The 16,901-nt window shown below is 52.5% G+C and overlaps 10 protein-coding genes across 10 annotated transcripts; 6 read left to right on the plus strand and 4 right to left on the minus strand.

Moving 5' to 3' along the window:
- Nucleotides 1-39: 39 nt before the first annotated feature.
- Nucleotides 40-1,039, plus strand: CLUP02_05222 (uncharacterized protein; the record flags this gene model as incomplete). Its single annotated transcript, XM_049284230.1, has 3 exons — nt 40-73; nt 138-269; nt 345-1,039. The coding sequence occupies 3 exons, from the start codon at nt 40-42 to the stop codon at nt 1,037-1,039; spliced, it is 861 nt and encodes a 286-aa protein (XP_049141373.1).
- A 1,034-nt stretch (nt 1,040-2,073) lies between these two features.
- On the plus strand, nt 2,074-2,832 carry CLUP02_05223 (uncharacterized protein; the record flags this gene model as incomplete). Its single annotated transcript, XM_049284231.1, has 2 exons — nt 2,074-2,647; nt 2,726-2,832. The coding sequence occupies 2 exons, from the start codon at nt 2,074-2,076 to the stop codon at nt 2,830-2,832; spliced, it is 681 nt and encodes a 226-aa protein (XP_049141374.1).
- Nucleotides 2,833-3,259: 427 nt separating this feature from the next.
- CLUP02_05224 (thioredoxin) lies at nt 3,260-4,905 on the plus strand (the record flags this gene model as incomplete). The annotated part of the gene is made up of 4 exons (XM_049284232.1): nt 3,260-3,271; nt 3,570-3,726; nt 3,952-4,499; nt 4,555-4,905. The coding sequence occupies 4 exons, from the start codon at nt 3,260-3,262 to the stop codon at nt 4,903-4,905; spliced, it is 1,068 nt and encodes a 355-aa protein (XP_049141375.1).
- Nucleotides 4,906-6,994: 2,089 nt separating this feature from the next.
- Nucleotides 6,995-7,306, plus strand: CLUP02_05225 (uncharacterized protein; the record flags this gene model as incomplete). The annotated part of the gene is made up of 1 exon (XM_049284233.1): nt 6,995-7,306. The coding sequence occupies one exon, from the start codon at nt 6,995-6,997 to the stop codon at nt 7,304-7,306; it is 312 nt and encodes a 103-aa protein (XP_049141376.1).
- A 1,241-nt stretch (nt 7,307-8,547) lies between these two features.
- CLUP02_05226 (uncharacterized protein) lies at nt 8,548-9,534 on the plus strand (the record flags this gene model as incomplete). The annotated part of the gene is made up of 1 exon (XM_049284234.1): nt 8,548-9,534. The coding sequence occupies one exon, from the start codon at nt 8,548-8,550 to the stop codon at nt 9,532-9,534; it is 987 nt and encodes a 328-aa protein (XP_049141377.1).
- Nucleotides 9,535-9,928: 394 nt separating this feature from the next.
- On the minus strand, nt 9,929-11,008 carry CLUP02_05227 (uncharacterized protein; the record flags this gene model as incomplete). Its single annotated transcript, XM_049284235.1, has 1 exon — nt 9,929-11,008. One exon carries the CDS (start codon nt 11,006-11,008, stop codon nt 9,929-9,931), a length of 1,080 nt encoding a protein of 359 aa, XP_049141378.1.
- Nucleotides 11,009-12,861: 1,853 nt separating this feature from the next.
- CLUP02_05228 (uncharacterized protein) lies at nt 12,862-13,299 on the minus strand (the record flags this gene model as incomplete). Its single annotated transcript, XM_049284236.1, has 1 exon — nt 12,862-13,299. The coding sequence occupies one exon, from the start codon at nt 13,297-13,299 to the stop codon at nt 12,862-12,864; it is 438 nt and encodes a 145-aa protein (XP_049141379.1).
- A 396-nt stretch (nt 13,300-13,695) lies between these two features.
- Nucleotides 13,696-14,328, minus strand: CLUP02_05229 (uncharacterized protein; the record flags this gene model as incomplete). The annotated part of the gene is made up of 1 exon (XM_049284237.1): nt 13,696-14,328. One exon carries the CDS (start codon nt 14,326-14,328, stop codon nt 13,696-13,698), a length of 633 nt encoding a protein of 210 aa, XP_049141380.1.
- A 168-nt stretch (nt 14,329-14,496) lies between these two features.
- CLUP02_05230 (uncharacterized protein) lies at nt 14,497-14,769 on the plus strand (the record flags this gene model as incomplete). The annotated part of the gene is made up of 2 exons (XM_049284238.1): nt 14,497-14,647; nt 14,720-14,769. The coding sequence occupies 2 exons, from the start codon at nt 14,497-14,499 to the stop codon at nt 14,767-14,769; spliced, it is 201 nt and encodes a 66-aa protein (XP_049141381.1).
- Nucleotides 14,770-14,878: 109 nt separating this feature from the next.
- Nucleotides 14,879-16,270, minus strand: CLUP02_05231 (G-patch domain-containing protein; the record flags this gene model as incomplete). The annotated part of the gene is made up of 4 exons (XM_049284239.1): nt 14,879-14,905; nt 14,965-15,955; nt 16,026-16,161; nt 16,225-16,270. The coding sequence occupies 4 exons, from the start codon at nt 16,268-16,270 to the stop codon at nt 14,879-14,881; spliced, it is 1,200 nt and encodes a 399-aa protein (XP_049141382.1).
- Nucleotides 16,271-16,901: the final 631 nt, after the last annotated feature.

Consider the following 16,901-nt stretch of genomic DNA (forward strand, 5'->3'; position numbering starts at 1 on the left):
TCTGAGCTAGCCAGGCTCCATGGCGCAAAAGAAACCTCAATGGCAACAGCCACCCGTGTGAAGGATCTTGCAGGTTAGTATCTTCATTCAACCGTATCACACATCTCCAGGAAGCTTAGCACTGAAAATCGAACCAGATAATCAGGAATCGATGGCGGGCATGATGAACATACATATCAATGCCATGAAACAACAGGCTACGATGGTACTCTCGAAACAACGGGCCGCGGCAATGTTCTTTCAACAGCAGGAGCTAATACCGCCTTTGAGTACGTTTTACCTTTCAGCCCCCACTAGACTTAATTCTATCAGACGATCAAAGCAGTTCCTTACCTCATCAACAGCCGCAGGCTTCCCACAGTTCTGCCGACTCCCAATGGAGCTTCGAAAGATTATTTGGCAAATGACACTGCCAGATTCCCGTGTCTTCGAGCCATACGACATCGAACATCGTCCGCGTCTCCGCAAACGCTTTGAACCCCCGGCAATCCTAGCCGTATGTAAAGAATCTCGGAAGGTGGCGAACGAACATGGAACTTTCATCTTCGGCTGGGAAAAGTCAATTGGCGAAAGTGTTTGGTTTAACCCCAAAAAGGACGTCGTCATCATGGAGGATGCCCTGGCTTTCGCAGGGCTCTGGCCGGCTCTTCTGAAATCTCAGGTTGAGATTCTTGCTTTTCACTGGACTTACTTCCGAAGTCATGAACAAGTTAGGGACCTCTGGGATTGTATCGAGGACGTCCCGAGCTGCCGAAGAGTCATCATTCTCTACCGTTCACCATCCAACTACATATACAGCGACGAGAAGGTGCCAAAGCTATTCAGTCTCAAGCCCAGCGACATTGTCCTCGGAAGTGCGATGGAATGGATGTCATTCATTAACTTCAAGCGGGTTGAGGAAGGCATAACATGGGAGGGATTCAAGCGCGAGATGGAAGATCTCTGCCGCAGACGCCATGTCGGGAAAGATGAGGCTTTTCCGCCCCTAGAGGGGATGGAGCTGATCATGTGCAAGGAGGATCGGACCTTTCATGGATAGAAGAAACCAGCAGAGGCGCAGATGATCATTAAAGCTTCAGAAGGATTTCCATACGCAAGGTAGTTCAAGAGATCTTGCACAATCGCGATACATGTCTAGCTGACACATTCTGAACTCGCCATATTTTGCCGATATCATTTATTGCTAGCAGCATTAAGGGCCCCATTATACACGGCTAAAGTGTAAATGGCAGCCTGAAAGCATTGGCGATGCTGCCTACGTCGGTGAGTCATATTGGATCCCTTGGACATGATAAAGCAAGTTCCATTAGGGAGGGGTGGGAGATCTAGCGGCCTCATGAGATTAGATCGTTTGTAGGCCCTAGCTCTTAAGAGGATTGTCTGCCGTCATTTCGGTCTGAACGTGTGAAGTTTCCATGTGCCAGCTATGCTTAGTGAACGAAGCCGAGTTGATTGTATGCAAAACTACACTTGCATTCTAGGTGATTCAGGTAAGTCTTGATCTTGTGTCACAAACATAGTTGTATTCAGCCATGAGGTTCTTTGTATTCTCAGGTCAGATACCCAAACTAGGATGCCCAAGCCAAACAGAACCAAAGATGAGACTTTTCATAGTCTTCTAGAGGTAGGGAGAGTGGCAGTTTGCGTTTCTGGTCCTCATTTGTTTGGGCATGGTGGACAATGCTCACGTGGGCGCATCGAATGATTCCATTTTGGACACGGGCGGCCTTGTATACGACGCTCCCTGAGAGACTGAAAGAGGTGAGCGCATTGGCTACTGAGAAAACGAAGAGATACCAATGCGTGAACCTGAAATTTCCGACTTCGGGGTAACCCGAAAACTTTTCAGTCTTGTCAATCTGGTGGCCTCTCCCTGTGATGTGATCCCGAGGTGCTGAACAAACATCACGACGCAAGCAATTGATATAAGAGTCGTTATTCCATCCTATGGTATAAACACCTGAAAAGATACCAGCCAGCTCAACATTCGTTACAATCAGCTTCCCTCCTACGGTTCCTTCCAATCAATCCACTGTAACTATCGTTCTCTTCCAACTCCCTTTACAAGTCAACATGTTCGCCAACACCCTCACTCTTTGCCTTGCACTCACACCCCTGGCTGCGAACCTCGTGGCTGGAGAAGCCGCATTCTACGGAACAATCCCAACCAGCGAGCTCCAAATTCCATCTTTGACCAAAGGTGCCGCAGCTTCATGGACCACCTCCTTCATCGCTCCTCGCTCCACCAGCAAACCCGCGGTTCCTTCCATCGACAGCTCAGTCTGGTACGCCCAAGAGACCTTTGACGAGGCCCCTCCCCTCGAGAAGAGAATCAACGTCGCCATCAACCAGCAGCCGAGAAACTGCAACAAGGAGTCCGACTTCAACCCTCACCCGCCAATCCACTCCGACAAGCAGCTCAAGGGTGCAGACTACTTTTGCAACAACTACGCCGGCTTCATGGAATCCGGCATGAAGTCTCTTCGCGTCGAGTGGCACGATGAGTTTCAGGGTCGCCACCAGTACAAGGTCTCCTGGGCTGTAGGCTGTGTCACCGACGGAGACAGGCAGCATGTTAAATATCCTAATGGCCTTTCCAACACCAACCCGAGCTGCAACGACTTGATGAGGGATAACTACCTACAGTGTGAGTGTCTGACAGCTTCTATATGGTTGAAGTTCCCTCTGGTGAAGAGATTTTGTTGCTGATACGGTACTGCTCTAGGTAACAACGGTGGCGTTGGAGGTAGGGTACAGGTGGGCTGCCTTGTCTACGCTTACAACGGAGGAACCGTCGCGGGGAGGGATTATGAGTCGATTGGGCTGTGGTGAGCGGCCGATCAAGATCGCTCATCTTCTTGTCGAGTTTATGGTATGCGAATGGGAGGGAGCTATAGCTCTCACTCTCAAACAAGGCAGCATGAAGCACCCGATCGGCTTCTTCTCTTCCCTTAAGATTGTACAGCTAGATAGAATATACTCAATACATCCATCCTCGAAACGTCCGTGTCAGATAGAGCGGACTGAAGAAAACTCGCAACGTCACTTTGCGTGAGGCAGGAGGGCCACGATAGAACAACGACAGAGGGAGAATCATTTGGGAAAGCACCTGGCGGTCGTGGATGGGCTTAATGAAGCCAGTTCCAAACGGGCGAGCTTTTGGAAACATTTCAGGAAACACAGCCACAGCAAACGGCTTTCATCGTGAACTATGTTACAACTGGGCTTCTGAGTGAACCAGTAGCCCCAATCAGAAGCTATGAGAGCAACTGTGAGTATGCGGAAACAAGCCTAAGAATCAGTACCATGAAGGAAAGATTTTTCAATACATGAGGAAACAACCATCTAGTGCCTGATGAACGCTTCTAGCAAAAGTAAGGTTGAGATGAGTTGAGGGACAGAGAAAGGTAATCGGACGTTGGACAATGACGATTTGTTTGCCCTGCACGGTGCATCAGGAGAAGACGTGGCTAGTCCTAAAAGGGCATGGTGCGGGGTAGTCGAGCTAAGGACCTTTGGAGGTTGGTCGGCCTGCCAGGCACTCATGCCAATGCGTCGTCGCGGGGCAGCTTTCTTCGGAGTTCCATCATCAACATCAACCTTCCCATTCTACCTACCGACACGAACCCTGCAGTCTTGGAGCCGCAAAGATGTCTACGGTTCACATCAAGTCGGCAGCGGAGTTCCAGAAACTCCTGTCGAGCTCCCGTATCGTCGTTGCTGACTGTGAGTACTACCCGACCACCGAAGTCACTGCACCCCTGCCTCTCCATCCTGGATGACGCCAGTGAGGCCATATACGGCCGCGATAGCTCCAACGCGATGTGGTAGCGGCTTCATTGCCTCTCGGTATCGCGCCGGCCACGTTCCTACTTCTTCATCTAGGAGGCTATTGAGCTGCTCGCGGGATGCATCCACGATTGAGTTGACGTGCTGACAAATGGATTCTAGTCTACGCCGACTGGTGCGGTCCCTGCAAAGCTATCGCGCCCCTCTACGAGCAGCTTTCCTCGTCCCTGTCCCGCAAGAATGTCGTCACTTTTGTCAAGATTGACGTCGAGTCCCAGAAGGAGATCGCCTCCGCCTACAGCGTTACTTCCCTCCCGACTTTCATGATCTTCCGCGAAGGCAAGACCATTGAGAAGGTCCAGGGCGCCGACCCCCGCAAGCTCCAAGAGGTGGTCAAGAGGCTGGCGAAGGAGGTTTCCGAGGGCGGTTCAGGCTCTGGCGAGGCGTCCGGAAGTTCAAGCGGAGGCAACTGGAGAGGCGCAGAGTTCCCTCGCGGCTATGGCGACGTTACCGGCCAGATCGAGCCCAAGGGCTGCGAGCTGCTGAACGCCGACGAGGATTTTGGTCCTGTCAAGGTCTTGTTCGACCCATCCAAGCCCAGCGCGCTTGCGAAGAAGGAGGGCGTGAAGGATTGGGTTGAGAGTGGTGCCGATGACCAGCTCTTGCTGTTCATGCCGTTCCAGTCCATGATCAAGCTGCACACCCTTCAGGTATGATTGGAAAATTGTAGTTAGACACAGCGTCAGTTGCTAACCCATCACGCAGCTCACCTCCCTGCCTCCTACCGACGATGACGACGACGAGGCTCCTATGCGCCCGGGCACCATTCACCTCTACACGAACAAGCCTCACAACCTCGACTTTAGCGAAGCCGACGATACCCCTCCCACGCAAGCCATCGAGCTCACCGAGAAGGACTGGAACGCTGACGGCACCGCCAACATTGGCCTTCGTTTCGTCAAGTTCCAGAACATTAACAGCTTGATCATTTACGTGACCAAGGGTGACGGCGACGGTGAAAAGGTGCGTCTCGACCGGGTGCGCCTCATCGGCGAGTCGGGCGAGAAGAGAGAAATGGGCAAGTTGGAGAAGATTGGCGATGAGGCCGGCGAATAGAGCGGACCGGTGGGTCATTGAAAATCGGTCCGGTGAAGAGACAAAAAAGAGGAAGAAAAGTCTGCACTCGAGACCCCATGCGACGAGAATCATGAATAGAGCAATAGTTATAGACGCCTCCGGTGACAGTTTGTGCCGGAGGCTCAAAATCCAAAACCACTGAGCCACACATAGATCGCATGGTTGAGCATGATTGACGCTCTATAATGCAGAAAGTCGCGCGTTTAGACGGTCATGCATGAGACGATTCTAGAGCGCGCGTGGTGCGCCAAATTAGGAGACGTCCACGGGTTGCGGCGACATACTGCCTTGAGCTCAACCGCGAGGTAGGTAATAGGTGACATAGCCGCATAAGGCGCACTTCTCCCGCCTGGGTCGTCGCATTCACTTTGCGAGTTCCAGCCAAGAATAAATTTGGCTTGAAGGGTTGGATATGTCCGGCCCATCGATCGCGACCCAACTCGCTACAAGAGCAAGAACAGGATCTATGATGGACGAGGCCGGCTGCAATTAAAATTCGATCTGGGGCACGATTGACGCCATGAATTCACCGACTTAGGAATTCTAGCAACAGGGGAAACTGTAACGAATCGTGCCAGCCGCACGAAGAAAAAAAGAAGAAAAAAGAGAAGCCTCCGACAGAGCCGCGACCAAAAATTCTTTTTTATATCGTGAGATGGGTCCCTGCACGTCCGCCCGGAGTGGGTCCGATGCAGCTGGACCAAGGGCACCGGAGGAACCTTTTCGCGGACAAACGGAAGATAGCCGCGGCAGGCTCCACGGGCTGCAGGTGGACGCGGCGTTCCACTGGGTGACTGGCTGCGCTGGTTGCGGACGTGACTGCACCTCAGTCTGCGAGCCTGGCGAGGTACCCACGTACCTTAGCATGCCTAGGTAAGACCCTGAAGAGAGTGAGGCCCCACTGGACGTCCCGTTGTGCTGCCGGACCTGGTCAGTGCGCCTGAAGTCCACTCAAACGCCCGGTCCCCACAGTTTGCACTCAGTGTGCGACGAGCAGCATATCGGATTTGAGCCAACTAGATGACACCCACCCCAGTCTAAGTACCTTGTTATCGAAGAAAGTTAATTCTTTCTAAGTCATAAGTATAAGAATATAGTTTTAATAAAATAATATAGTACCTACTTAGTACTTAAATTAAGATACTTTTTTAAGCTCGTTATAAATAAAAAAATTATATTACTAACTACTTATTATTAAAGTTCGTAACGCTATAGTTTTAACTATAATAATTCGCTTATAATAAGTAAAAAGTTTAATTATAAATCCTTTAAAAGCCTCTCTTTAAGGGCTATAAGAGCCTCCGAGTTAAGTTAAAATACTTATTAAGATATTAATAACTAAACTAACCCTATAATAACGGCCTTAATAGAGAAACTGAGAGACGAACTGAGAGATAATGCTAGAATCCTCGCAACTGCGATTCTAGCGATCCCTTGACTAGGGAGAGGGTGGAATGGAGGAAAGGATGGGTGAGAAAAGGGTTGAGGTTGAACAGTGCGGAATTCGAGGGCAGGGTAGCGTCTACATGTACTGCGGCAATCCTCTAGTAATGCAAAACGATGGAGTTAAACAGTGCACCCACCCCAGTCGTCATCCAAAGTCCATCAGAACAACTGCGAACGTCCAGCCAGCAACAAATGAAGACACCCTCTTCCATCGTCTTACTCAAGCCGTCGTGTGCGCCGAGCTTTCTACCTATCCTATTCTACTCGCCCGCTTCATCGAACTAAACAATGGGGGGATTCCGGCTTGCGCAACACAATATGCCCACCCCCAATAAGCCATGTCGACCAGGGCTGAAAGAAAGCTGCTACCATGCACGGTTCTAATTGTACTAGGCAAAGCCAAGTTGTGCCGAAGGGCGAGAGGAGGCCAAGGGGGGTCGTCTGCGCAGGGGGCTAGGTCCTAGGATACCTGGATACGACAGATGATGAGCCGGATACTTCAACCAAACGGTCACGCAACGTCGTCAAGTGCCCTATCAAGTCCCCTTCAGATTGATTGAGCCTGGGCCCGTGATGAGGCGGCGGAGACCCAACCTGAGGAGGTGCCAGGAGGCAACGCAATATGCTTAACCAACCTACCTTGTCCGCTTTCGTATCGTTCGCCCGATCCCAAAGCCTCAAGCAAACGACCTTTGAACCCCGTACCCACCTAATCGACCGAGCCCTTCGGAGCCCCTCCCTTCCTTCGTCGTCTGTCGCTCTCGGCAAGCTCCTTACCACGTCCGCCCCTCTTCCGATGCCACCACTTCCCCGAACTGGCCCCGGCCAACGTCTTGGCATGGCTAACCGTCTGCCATCTCGTTGGAACCCTGCGGTCACCTTGCAGCGCCGTGGCAGTCCAGCGCCGTGCTACGCCGTAGCATGGTTCGAATGACGGCAGACCGATGGTTCCAATCTGTCTAATCTGGACCGCCCTCTCTTTCTCTCTCTTGCGCGCGCGCGCCCATGCAAGCTCGAGTTGCTAGCTATTTACCGCCAGCTTATGGCATCACGACTCGTCATCGGATTACGAGGGGCAAGCGTTCTCTCGTTGCCCGCCAAATTTAGAATTCGCGCCATGTTCACCGCGGGCTTCCGGCGGCGGCGGACCGAGTTTCTTGCTACCTTAGTCTATCGGTGCGCTTTTTCGCAACTCCGCCTCGCCAAATCGGCACCGAGGACCCATTTTCACATATCGCTTTCGCCATGCTTAAGACCTTAAGAGGCCCGAATATCGACGTGCATTCGCCCGCTCTGACACCGGTGCGTCATTAACTGCCGGCACGATTACCTGATGTGGCAGTCATGGCGGCCAATAGTTCATTTGTTGCGGCGTACCGGTCGTGACATCCCACGTTGCTTTTGCCCACTAACGACACCGCAGGGACGGTAGATGACCATACCTTACCTTAGTCTAGTCAAAACTGACAGCCATCAGATGATCCGGTCTAGCCCCAGTTTCACCAGTGTGATGGGGACTCTCCGGACGGCTCACAAAACCCAGCTTACATCCGCCGTTTGCAAGCAACAAGTCCGGTTGCGTTTCCTCACGTTTCACTTTCTTCCCTGTCAAGAAGCTCCTTGAGTCGTCTCTCCTTCTTCCTTGGGACAAGATTCGAACACACATCTCGCTCCGCTTCCGAGCAGCCCCGTCTCATTGGTGTCGTCCCATCAGCAAACCTCATCAACCTGCGAAAGCTGCTAGTGCCAGGTCTCCAAGATAAACTCCCCTCACCCACACTACACCCCGCCGCGATCCTCGAAACAAACTCCTACCCTCATCTATGCGAGATCCCTCGGGCCGCTAGTCGAAACGTTAAACGAGTGGGTATCGCGGTCCTATATTTCAACGCCATCCTCCCCGTCGGGGACGTTCGTCTCGTCCCATTGCGTGTCTGCTGGCTGCTGCGTGCCTACGAAGTATCTGCCCAGTCGTTGCGTTGCGCGGTCGCTGTCCGAGTGGTTGGGTCACGTCGATCATTAAAGTTGTTGCCCCCCCCCCCCCCCCCCCCCAGCTAGAGATCATCCGGCCTTAAAGAAGATCGACCGCCAGGTTCACAAACCGCCCGCATTGTGTGTTTCTGAAGATCTCTTTGCTGCGATGCAACCCAGCCTCAGCGTCACACATAGATCAACATGCCTTCAACATTATTTCCGTCTATCTCGAAGGACTTTTCGAGTCCCACAACCACCCCCGGAGAGGCGTTTCCGATGATGAAGTTACCAGTGGAGATCCGATTAATGATATGGGAGTACGCTCTCCCAGAAGCGCGCGTGTACGAAGTTATGGACTCGCCGAATGCAAGCCAAAAAACGCCTGCGGCAGCCGGGCTCATGTTCGCCAATGTTCGAGATGAACCGCCACCAGCGCTTGGCGCGGTATGCCATGAGACGAGGGTGTTTGTACTACAACGCTACAGACCTCTCGCTCTCTCGGCGACGACGAAATACGTCGACCTATCGCGCGATATCCTTTTGCTCGAGCCGTACTTGCTGGTCAAGCGGTTACTCCGGACATTGCAGTTCTTCAGCCAGATCCCTCTTGTGCGAGACAACCTCAGTCGGCTTGCGTTTGGAACGTCATACGGACTCTACACTGGCATCTGCCACCCGGTGCTCAGTTGGAAAGTCTCCAAGTCCAATATAACGACGCTGCTTGCCCGTCTGGCAAAGTTCCCCAGATTAAGGAAGCTTGTATTTGTCGTCCACCAGGAGTTCCAGTTCGACTTTGACATTCGACCTCCGTATGCCACATCTCATATGAACTACCCAGATCCACAACGACCACAATTGGTGCACCAAGGATACCGCTTCAAGTTCGATATTGAGTCACAGCTCAACTATACACAGCCGCGACACCCGCACTCTAATCAATTTCTCTATTACCCGCTGGACGTCGACGACGACAAGGACGACTGTTTCGACAAGGACGACTTGGAAAACGAAGGCGACCTGTTTGAGTCGTGGCCCACGAATGACGACTGGCGGCGCTTCAGGCGGAGGTTCCAAAGATCTATCCACCTTGTCGGAAAGGGCTCGCCGGGATGCCAGCGGCCAAAAGTCATGCCCAAGCTTGAGGGCGCGAGTCTATTGTGGAAGTACAGCAAGGCACAGCATTATTGATGCACTTTTTTTTTTTTTTTTTGGGTTGGCGTTCTCTTGGGTGTGGAGTTTAGGGGCTTGCATGCATTATCTATACCCTCTTTAGATCTTGACTTCAAGGTTCTCGGTTAGGCGCGATACAGCGGCATCTGGGCTTGTAGTATCAGTCTCATCATTCAGGCTGCATATAAAACGGATAATAAGTCACATTCTTCAAAATGCACCTTGGTGACCACAGTATTTCCATTAATTTTCGATCTGCCTCTGGAGGCAGACTACATGCTGTGTGATCCCACGCGAGAAGGTTCAACACGAGTTCCCGCCGTTGCTTATGCCTCATCATCATTCTTATCATCGTCATGTCATTATCCGCATACTACCCTTCCACCCATCTTCCCTTGCTCAAGCTTTACGCTCACTGCGATTCCGACCGGAGTCCGAATACGATGGACACGATCAGGAAGGAAATGGAAAATCCAACGAGATTCGCCAGCAGAACCACACTGAAGGCTGATTCCTCCTCCTCCTCCTCCTCTTCCCTTCCCTCCATCTCTACTACGGCGACTACGCCCCCGCACCGCTCGGCAGGAGTGGCAGGAGAGGCGGGAGACTTCTCGCCGTCCGTGTCGGAATTACCATCGCCGAGAGCCCACTTCTCGAAATCCCAATTCACCGCATCCAGCTCTCGCCGGATCTCCTGATCAGCCAGGCTGTGCTCCGAGTCCTCCTCACTCTCAGACCAAACGACGGAGGAACAGAAGAGGCAGAGATGCTCCTCCGAAGTAATCTCACTCCCACTCTCACTCTCATTCACCTTCGCTGCGCTGAGGTCCAAAGACCGCGGCCGTAACTCCTCAAGGTGCGGGGCGACCACCGGTGCCTGTGGCTGTGGCAGTGGCAGCACAGGCGGCGGGAGAACCAACTCCTCAATCTCCGCCTCGACGGGGAGTTCGTTGACGTGGAAGGGGTCGACAACAACCACATCATCACGTCTCTGGATCCCCCTCGCAGCCTCGATCCCGTATTCGAGGTACGAGAACCTCTTGATCCAGGGCTCGTTGCGGGTGAGGGGTTCTTGTTCGTAGTCGGCGTACTGGAAGCGGGAGAGCCGGGATCTGACGCGAGGGCTGCGGATGCCGTAGTCTGCGAGGGTGCGGGCTTCTAGGGCGATATCTTCGAAGGAGGTCCAGCCGATGTTGTTGCTGTGGTTGTGGCTGGGGGAGGGGGAGATGGTGCAGTCTATGCAGCCGGGTGTGGTGGGGTTCCAAGTGGAAGGGGCCTTGGATCCTGGAGTCGCGAGCTCGGTTGAAGGAGGAGATTGAGACTTCTCCCCCTCCATTCCCTTCTCTCCAGGCTTGTTGGGAGCGTATACTTGCTCGAATAGGGCCTTGGTGATGGCCTCGGCCCTGGAGGCTGATTGGAGCATCTTGACCTCGTCAGGGGTAGGGGTCTCGCTGACTTCTCCAAGAGACTCCTCGATCGTCTCGAGACTCATGGTAGTGAGTCTCGGACGAGTGGAGCGATCGTGCCAGACGTGAGGGTATCTCGCAAAGTATGTACGGGTAGCCGCCATCTTTGTTACTGATGGTATATGTGATTGAATACTGAGGTGTAAAGTGACTTGAGAAAGTGGTGAGTGTAACTTGAAGTTATCAGAATTATCAAGATGATGTATGGGATATGGAATGAACAGAGAACGATCAATAAGACAGGAAACGAGCCTGTTTGATATACTACATAACCGTTCTTCCGGAGATACCTCATGTCTTTGAGTTTTCGCAACTTTTCTCTTGGTCGGAGATACCTTCATCATCGGACCATGATACTCTATGCACTGTGTTTAGACTTCAGTCGTACCACGATCCTGCGCTCAATCAGAGTCCAGCGGAGATATTTCATGCCATGCAGGTGCCTTTGGGACATTTGGCTCCTGGGAAAGAACTGGGACTATTCGGTTTGCGGCTTGGCAATGGATGACTCTTGACGACTGCGTGATGACACTTCTTGCGGGACGTTAGAAGCTTCATTCAACCTCTAATTTTGTTCTTAGTACGTAATCTGCCAGATCCTGAACATGACATTAATAAGATATGATCCGAGGTACGCTCGAGAATCCAGCTTGGAAGATGTGTTCAGAGATAAAGTCTACATGATCCAAGCTAATCCAAGAGTCTCGGATTTCATCAAGATAACAAAAAGGGGCGCGGCCAAAGGCAAAGCAAGGGTTCAACTTAACTTTTCCATGGACTCGGTAGACTTGAGAGTAATTCGAGATGGTACGTTAGCTCGGTCTTCTTCGCAGCCATGTTCTTGAAATATACACAATAGGTCACGAAAAAGTTGAGCACCCGTATAGACTCCAGCCCTACACCACCAAGTACTTATCTGGGCCATTAATCATCCACATCAACCTTGAGGGCGAGGGACGGCTATCCCATCGGACTTCTAACTCATACAAAAAATGCAAAAAGCTCAGCTCCCTATAACAGGGAACCTACGAAAGATCCGAGGAGACTCTTACCAGCCTCAGGTGTAACGATGCAAGGATTTTTACAAGAACAATACGGGACTCGAACCCGGGACCTATGAGTGCGGGGCTATTCCCATCTAAGTGACATTCCCCGCTACGTCACAGGCCTTGGTGATGGAATGTCTCCCTTTTCATAATTATAGTGGGTGAGGTGGTGGGTGGTGGGCGATGTGCGTGAGGCTGGGCGGTGAGAGATACGGGTGTCAAAGGTGAATCACTAGGCTGGCATCACACGGTTCACATTCGTCGGTAGAGATTAGCCACGAAATCCCATCATTTTCGCAACCCTTTTTTTGATTATGGACTAAGACTAGAGAGACCACGTTTCGTCCGACCTTGGGAAAACCAAAGCCGTGATGTAGTTCAAGAGGATTGCCTTAGAGCTTCTTGTCAACCACATGAAGAACGCGGTGCTAGGATCAAATCAGGTTAGCCGGGCGAGCAGATACCTAGGCAACAACATAGCCATATACATTTACTGCCTCCAAGCCCTTGGAAATAATATTTAGATAGAGGGTGTATTGATGTGTTCATCAAGGGTACGCCGAGATAGACAGCCACACAGAGTAGTGCAGATGATAGTAGTCGGTCAATTTTATTGTCCGAAACCTGCTCGTGACGTGCAAGTCTCTCAAGTTTCCGAGATTTATTCCATTTGCCTCGTTGCCAACCCCCATTAGAGCCCGGTATTGTTCCAGAGTGTCCTCGCAGTCGAAAACGTGTGCCATATTCCCAGCGGTTGTCCAGGAAGAAAGCGACGCTGCGCTCAACAGTCGAAATTTCTTCGGGCAGTCTTCTCTCATTCCGTAGACTTCGACTCATTTGCGAAACTTCTCTGCCATGATCGATGCTAAGCCGTCGCACCATCCCGTGGCCGCCTCGATTAGGAAACCGATGTAAACTCCAGAAAAGTGGTAGGAGTGCCTGGTAAAGATGGTCGGCCAGGGCCCGGTGACGAACGAGTGGGCCATCGCGATACTGTAGCCCAATATGCCGGCTGTCATGATGCCGGATGTGCTTCTCGGACCCTTCGGCCAATGTTCCAGGATGGCGATGCACGAGGCCGGGAATGCGATCATCGCGGCGACGCCGTAGATGACAAAGAGTTCCTCCGACTCAACCGTGCAGTGTTCGCTGCCAAGGACCGCCAGGACGACCCAGCTCGAGAAGTTGACAGCGAGCGCGCATAACAACCGTTCGGCTATTTCCTTCTTTGACTCGACTTCCTCGGTGGAGGGTTTGGGTGGTTTCTTCATTGTCAAGGGAGATGGGTAGGGGGATTTGTTATCTCCCATGTTTGAAGAGGGACTTAGAGTCGCGGTGTATCGCTCTTGAGGCAGTATTACGCCCAAAGGACCGATGCGTAGCGCGAGTCCTGAGTTTAGCATTCAAAGATTGGTAGTGAAGTGCTATGAGTTTGGTGGACTTTGGTACATGAACAGCAGGACCTGCTCGGATATATAGTGCTCGCCGGAACGTTTGTGGAGGAAGATGATATAGGCCATCTCGTTTCGGCTCGCTCTACAACCGTGGGGAAACCCGCATTATGTGTACGGGTAACCGCGATGGTCTCTCTCACAAACTTAATCCAGCCGCATCCCGACCTTGCGTAGGCCTGAAAACGCCTGAACGGTGCGTCCAACCTTGAGATCTCAAAGGTTCTGAGCCGCGCCGGACGAAGAGGAAGGCTGAGCCTTGGCCGCATCCTTGCCGCCAACAGTACGAATCTTCCTCGGCAGAGGCTCCTCCTTCGAGTTCTTGAGGGCCTCGAGAACCAGCCCCATGAGCCCCGTCACCCCCTCAATCCAAAACCCAACGTGAAATCCGCTCAGCAGGCAGAACTCCCGCCCCAGAGTCTGCCCGACGCCAACGGTCCAGCTCGGGACCGTGATCCCGTAAATGAGCGTGGCAGTGAAGCCCAGTATACTGCTCAGGATTCGCTGATGGCCCGTACGGGGCCAGACGCCGTACGTCATGATGAACACGCCGGCCCCTGTGATGAAGAAGAAGACCGTGGCGGGGATGGCGAGGAGGAGCTTGGCGTCTTCGTCGCCGGAGGGCGATGGCCTCACAGAGAGGCTGCCGATTGTCGCTAGTGCTGCCAGGTTGAGAAAGTACCAGGTTGCGAAATAGTTTTCGGACGGCATGAGGTCATCGACGTATTGTCTCGGGGCAGTATTGGGAGTGTCTGGCTTCGTTGGCGGGGGCGCTGCGGTACTCGATTTAGATCCATCGCTGCTTGCTACAGGCTCTGGGTGTGGAATTGGCGTTGAGGTTGAAGTCATGTTTCTAATCGAGCTCCCCACTTCGTTGTAAGTAAAGAAATCTTTTTAAGATCTTCGCTGGCTAAAGCCTTTGAATGGATGCTTTTATTTGAACAATAAATATGTAATGAAGAAGCTGACGGTGGAGCACCAGGAGCATATGGGTCAAAGTACTTATGTGAGATTGGAATGCGAAGCGGCAACTACGTGCCGGTAACTTGGCTCGGCGGCCTCCGAATCCTTCATAAGCCGGGCGACGATGAAGCGGGCCTTGGTTCTTGGTTGGACCCATTGGCTTCGATTTGCCCAGAAGCCAAGTATAAGCCATTCAGCTGTATTGGTTCGAATGAATTATGCGACGTCTTTTGTGCAACACAAAATAACCGTGACATGTTGCTGTGTAGGCGAATAGATCGAAAAACAGCCAATGCTATCGGAAGCGACAGGAGCGGCGCAGCTTGACCAAGTAGCTTAGTAGCCCCAATGCTGAGATCGCATAAGGAAATGGTAAATTCGAAGGGAAGAAAAGCGCCCGAGAAGTGTCATTAACTGTCTAATACTTGCTAGTCTATCAAGATTGCGATTTGACCATGAAAATCTATAGCACACGTCAGTAAACATTCGCACAAGAAGTGTTCGAGCAACACCAAAACGTACCGCGTTCAATGCCTTGTCATCCATAGTCGCCATCCTCTTCTGCGCGATCCACCGTGACCTCACGGCGTGGTGGCCTCTGAGCACCGGCGTCGACGTACCACTGGCCGTCGGTGTTGTTGACGCTGATGCTGACGCTGCCGCCGCCTTCTTTGCGCGCTTCTCCTCCTTGCGACGCTTCTTCTCCTCTTTCCTCGCAGCCTTCTCGGCATCCGTCTCGCCCCTGCGCTTCTTCTTTGTCGACTTGTCGTCTGACGATTCGTCTTCGTCGCTGTTATCGGCGGCCTCCTTCTTGGCCTTTTTGCTCCTCTTCCTGTCCTTCTTCGCCTTCTTCTCCGCCTTCTCGTCCTGGGTATCTTCCGAAGCATCCTCCTTGGCCGCGGACTTTGATTTGCTGCGCTTCTTCTCCTTCTTTTCTTCCTTCCTCCGCTTCTTCTTCGCCTTCTCGTCCTCAGAGGACGAGGATTCGTCTTCGCTCGACTCCTCGGCCTTGCGCTTCTTCGACTTTTTGCTCGATTCGGGGATATCCTCCATCTTGACGTCGTCACTGTCGCTATCGTTCTTCTCCTTCGCCTCGGCCGTGGGTTCCTCCTTGATCTTGTCGCCGACGAGGAATCCACCGCTAACGAAGCGCATCGGTCCAAACTTGTTATCGCAGTACAGGGTGCTCTTCAGCGCCGTGCGGGCCTCCTGCTCCTTGGCAATGACCTCGGTAGACTTGCCGTTCAGGCGTCCAAGGAGGTCGGAGAAGACGTCCATGCCGGTGACCCTGTCATCCCTTGCCTGCTTGAAACCGAGACCGAGCATGTCATCCTTAAGGGCGACGCGAATGAAGGAGGCATTGGCCGCCGTATGGTGCACCGCGTGCGCTGCGTCCTTTGCACCGAGGTACTGGCCGGGTTCCCAACCCTGTGATCGCAGGATCTTCTGGCCAAAGGAGTCGAGGTCCTTGGTCCATTTCGTGTTGTTGGGATCCTTGCCGATCTTCCGGCGACTAAAAATGGGATTTTCAGTTAGTTATTCAAGCAGGCGAGGACAAGTCGCACGGAAACGGTGAGCCTCACGTCTTCGCCTGTGCCAGACCCATCTTTGCGTTGTGACGGGTGCCGACCGGTGGTGATGGAAAATGGGAATTTTCGAGATGCGATAAGAGATGCAGGCCAAAGCCATTATCGCAGAGAAAAAAATCTGGTGGGGTCCCTGTTGTGGAATGTGGCCCATCCCTGCAATCTGCAATCTGCATCCGAGGTAGATCCGACCCACCGACACTCACCGAGCCGACCGAGGCGAGTAGTCTCAATATCACCATTTTCAACCCGCCGATGATGGTTCTCGATACGCACGCTTAAATTGATTGCTTATTCGCACTTTTCGGAAGCTTGCTTCAGTATAAAAGACTATTTTAAATACTTAGATCGTATGCGTAAAAAAGGCTGCAAAATGACAAAAGAGTTCACCCCCCCGGTGCTGAACTGGGGGCTACATCTCTGGTGCACATGCTGGGAATCGAACCTTGACCCTAGCGAGGACGAGCCTACCGCCGAGACGACTCGCCCCTGACCATCCCGCCAAACGGGACTTTGACCTGACCTCACAAGCCTGTGAGGCGCCTGCCTCCGTTGGTGACAGGAATGGTCCTGGACCCCCCTATATGGGTTCGAGCCTTCACTTTCATGGAAACTTGATGGCTCACGGAAGAAAGCGCTGGCCTACCGGGTGCAGCGCCATCCATATCCATCCACGGCCCTCGCTACCTTGCCCTCCAAGCCTCCCACCCCTTTCCGAACCTTGAGGGCGAGCACATTGACGGCGCAATTCTCACACGCCCAAAACCCACAGCCACTGCCGTACTGCCATCTGGTCACGGTACCAAATTCAACTAAATGTCGGCTTCCCCTCCCCTCTAGTTGACTTGGCCCTGCCGAGTCTGCGCGACTTCG

The sequence above is a fragment of the Colletotrichum lupini genome, chromosome 3 (assembly GCF_023278565.1).
Source record: "Colletotrichum lupini chromosome 3, complete sequence".
NCBI lineage: Eukaryota > Fungi > Ascomycota > Sordariomycetes > Glomerellales > Glomerellaceae > Colletotrichum > Colletotrichum lupini.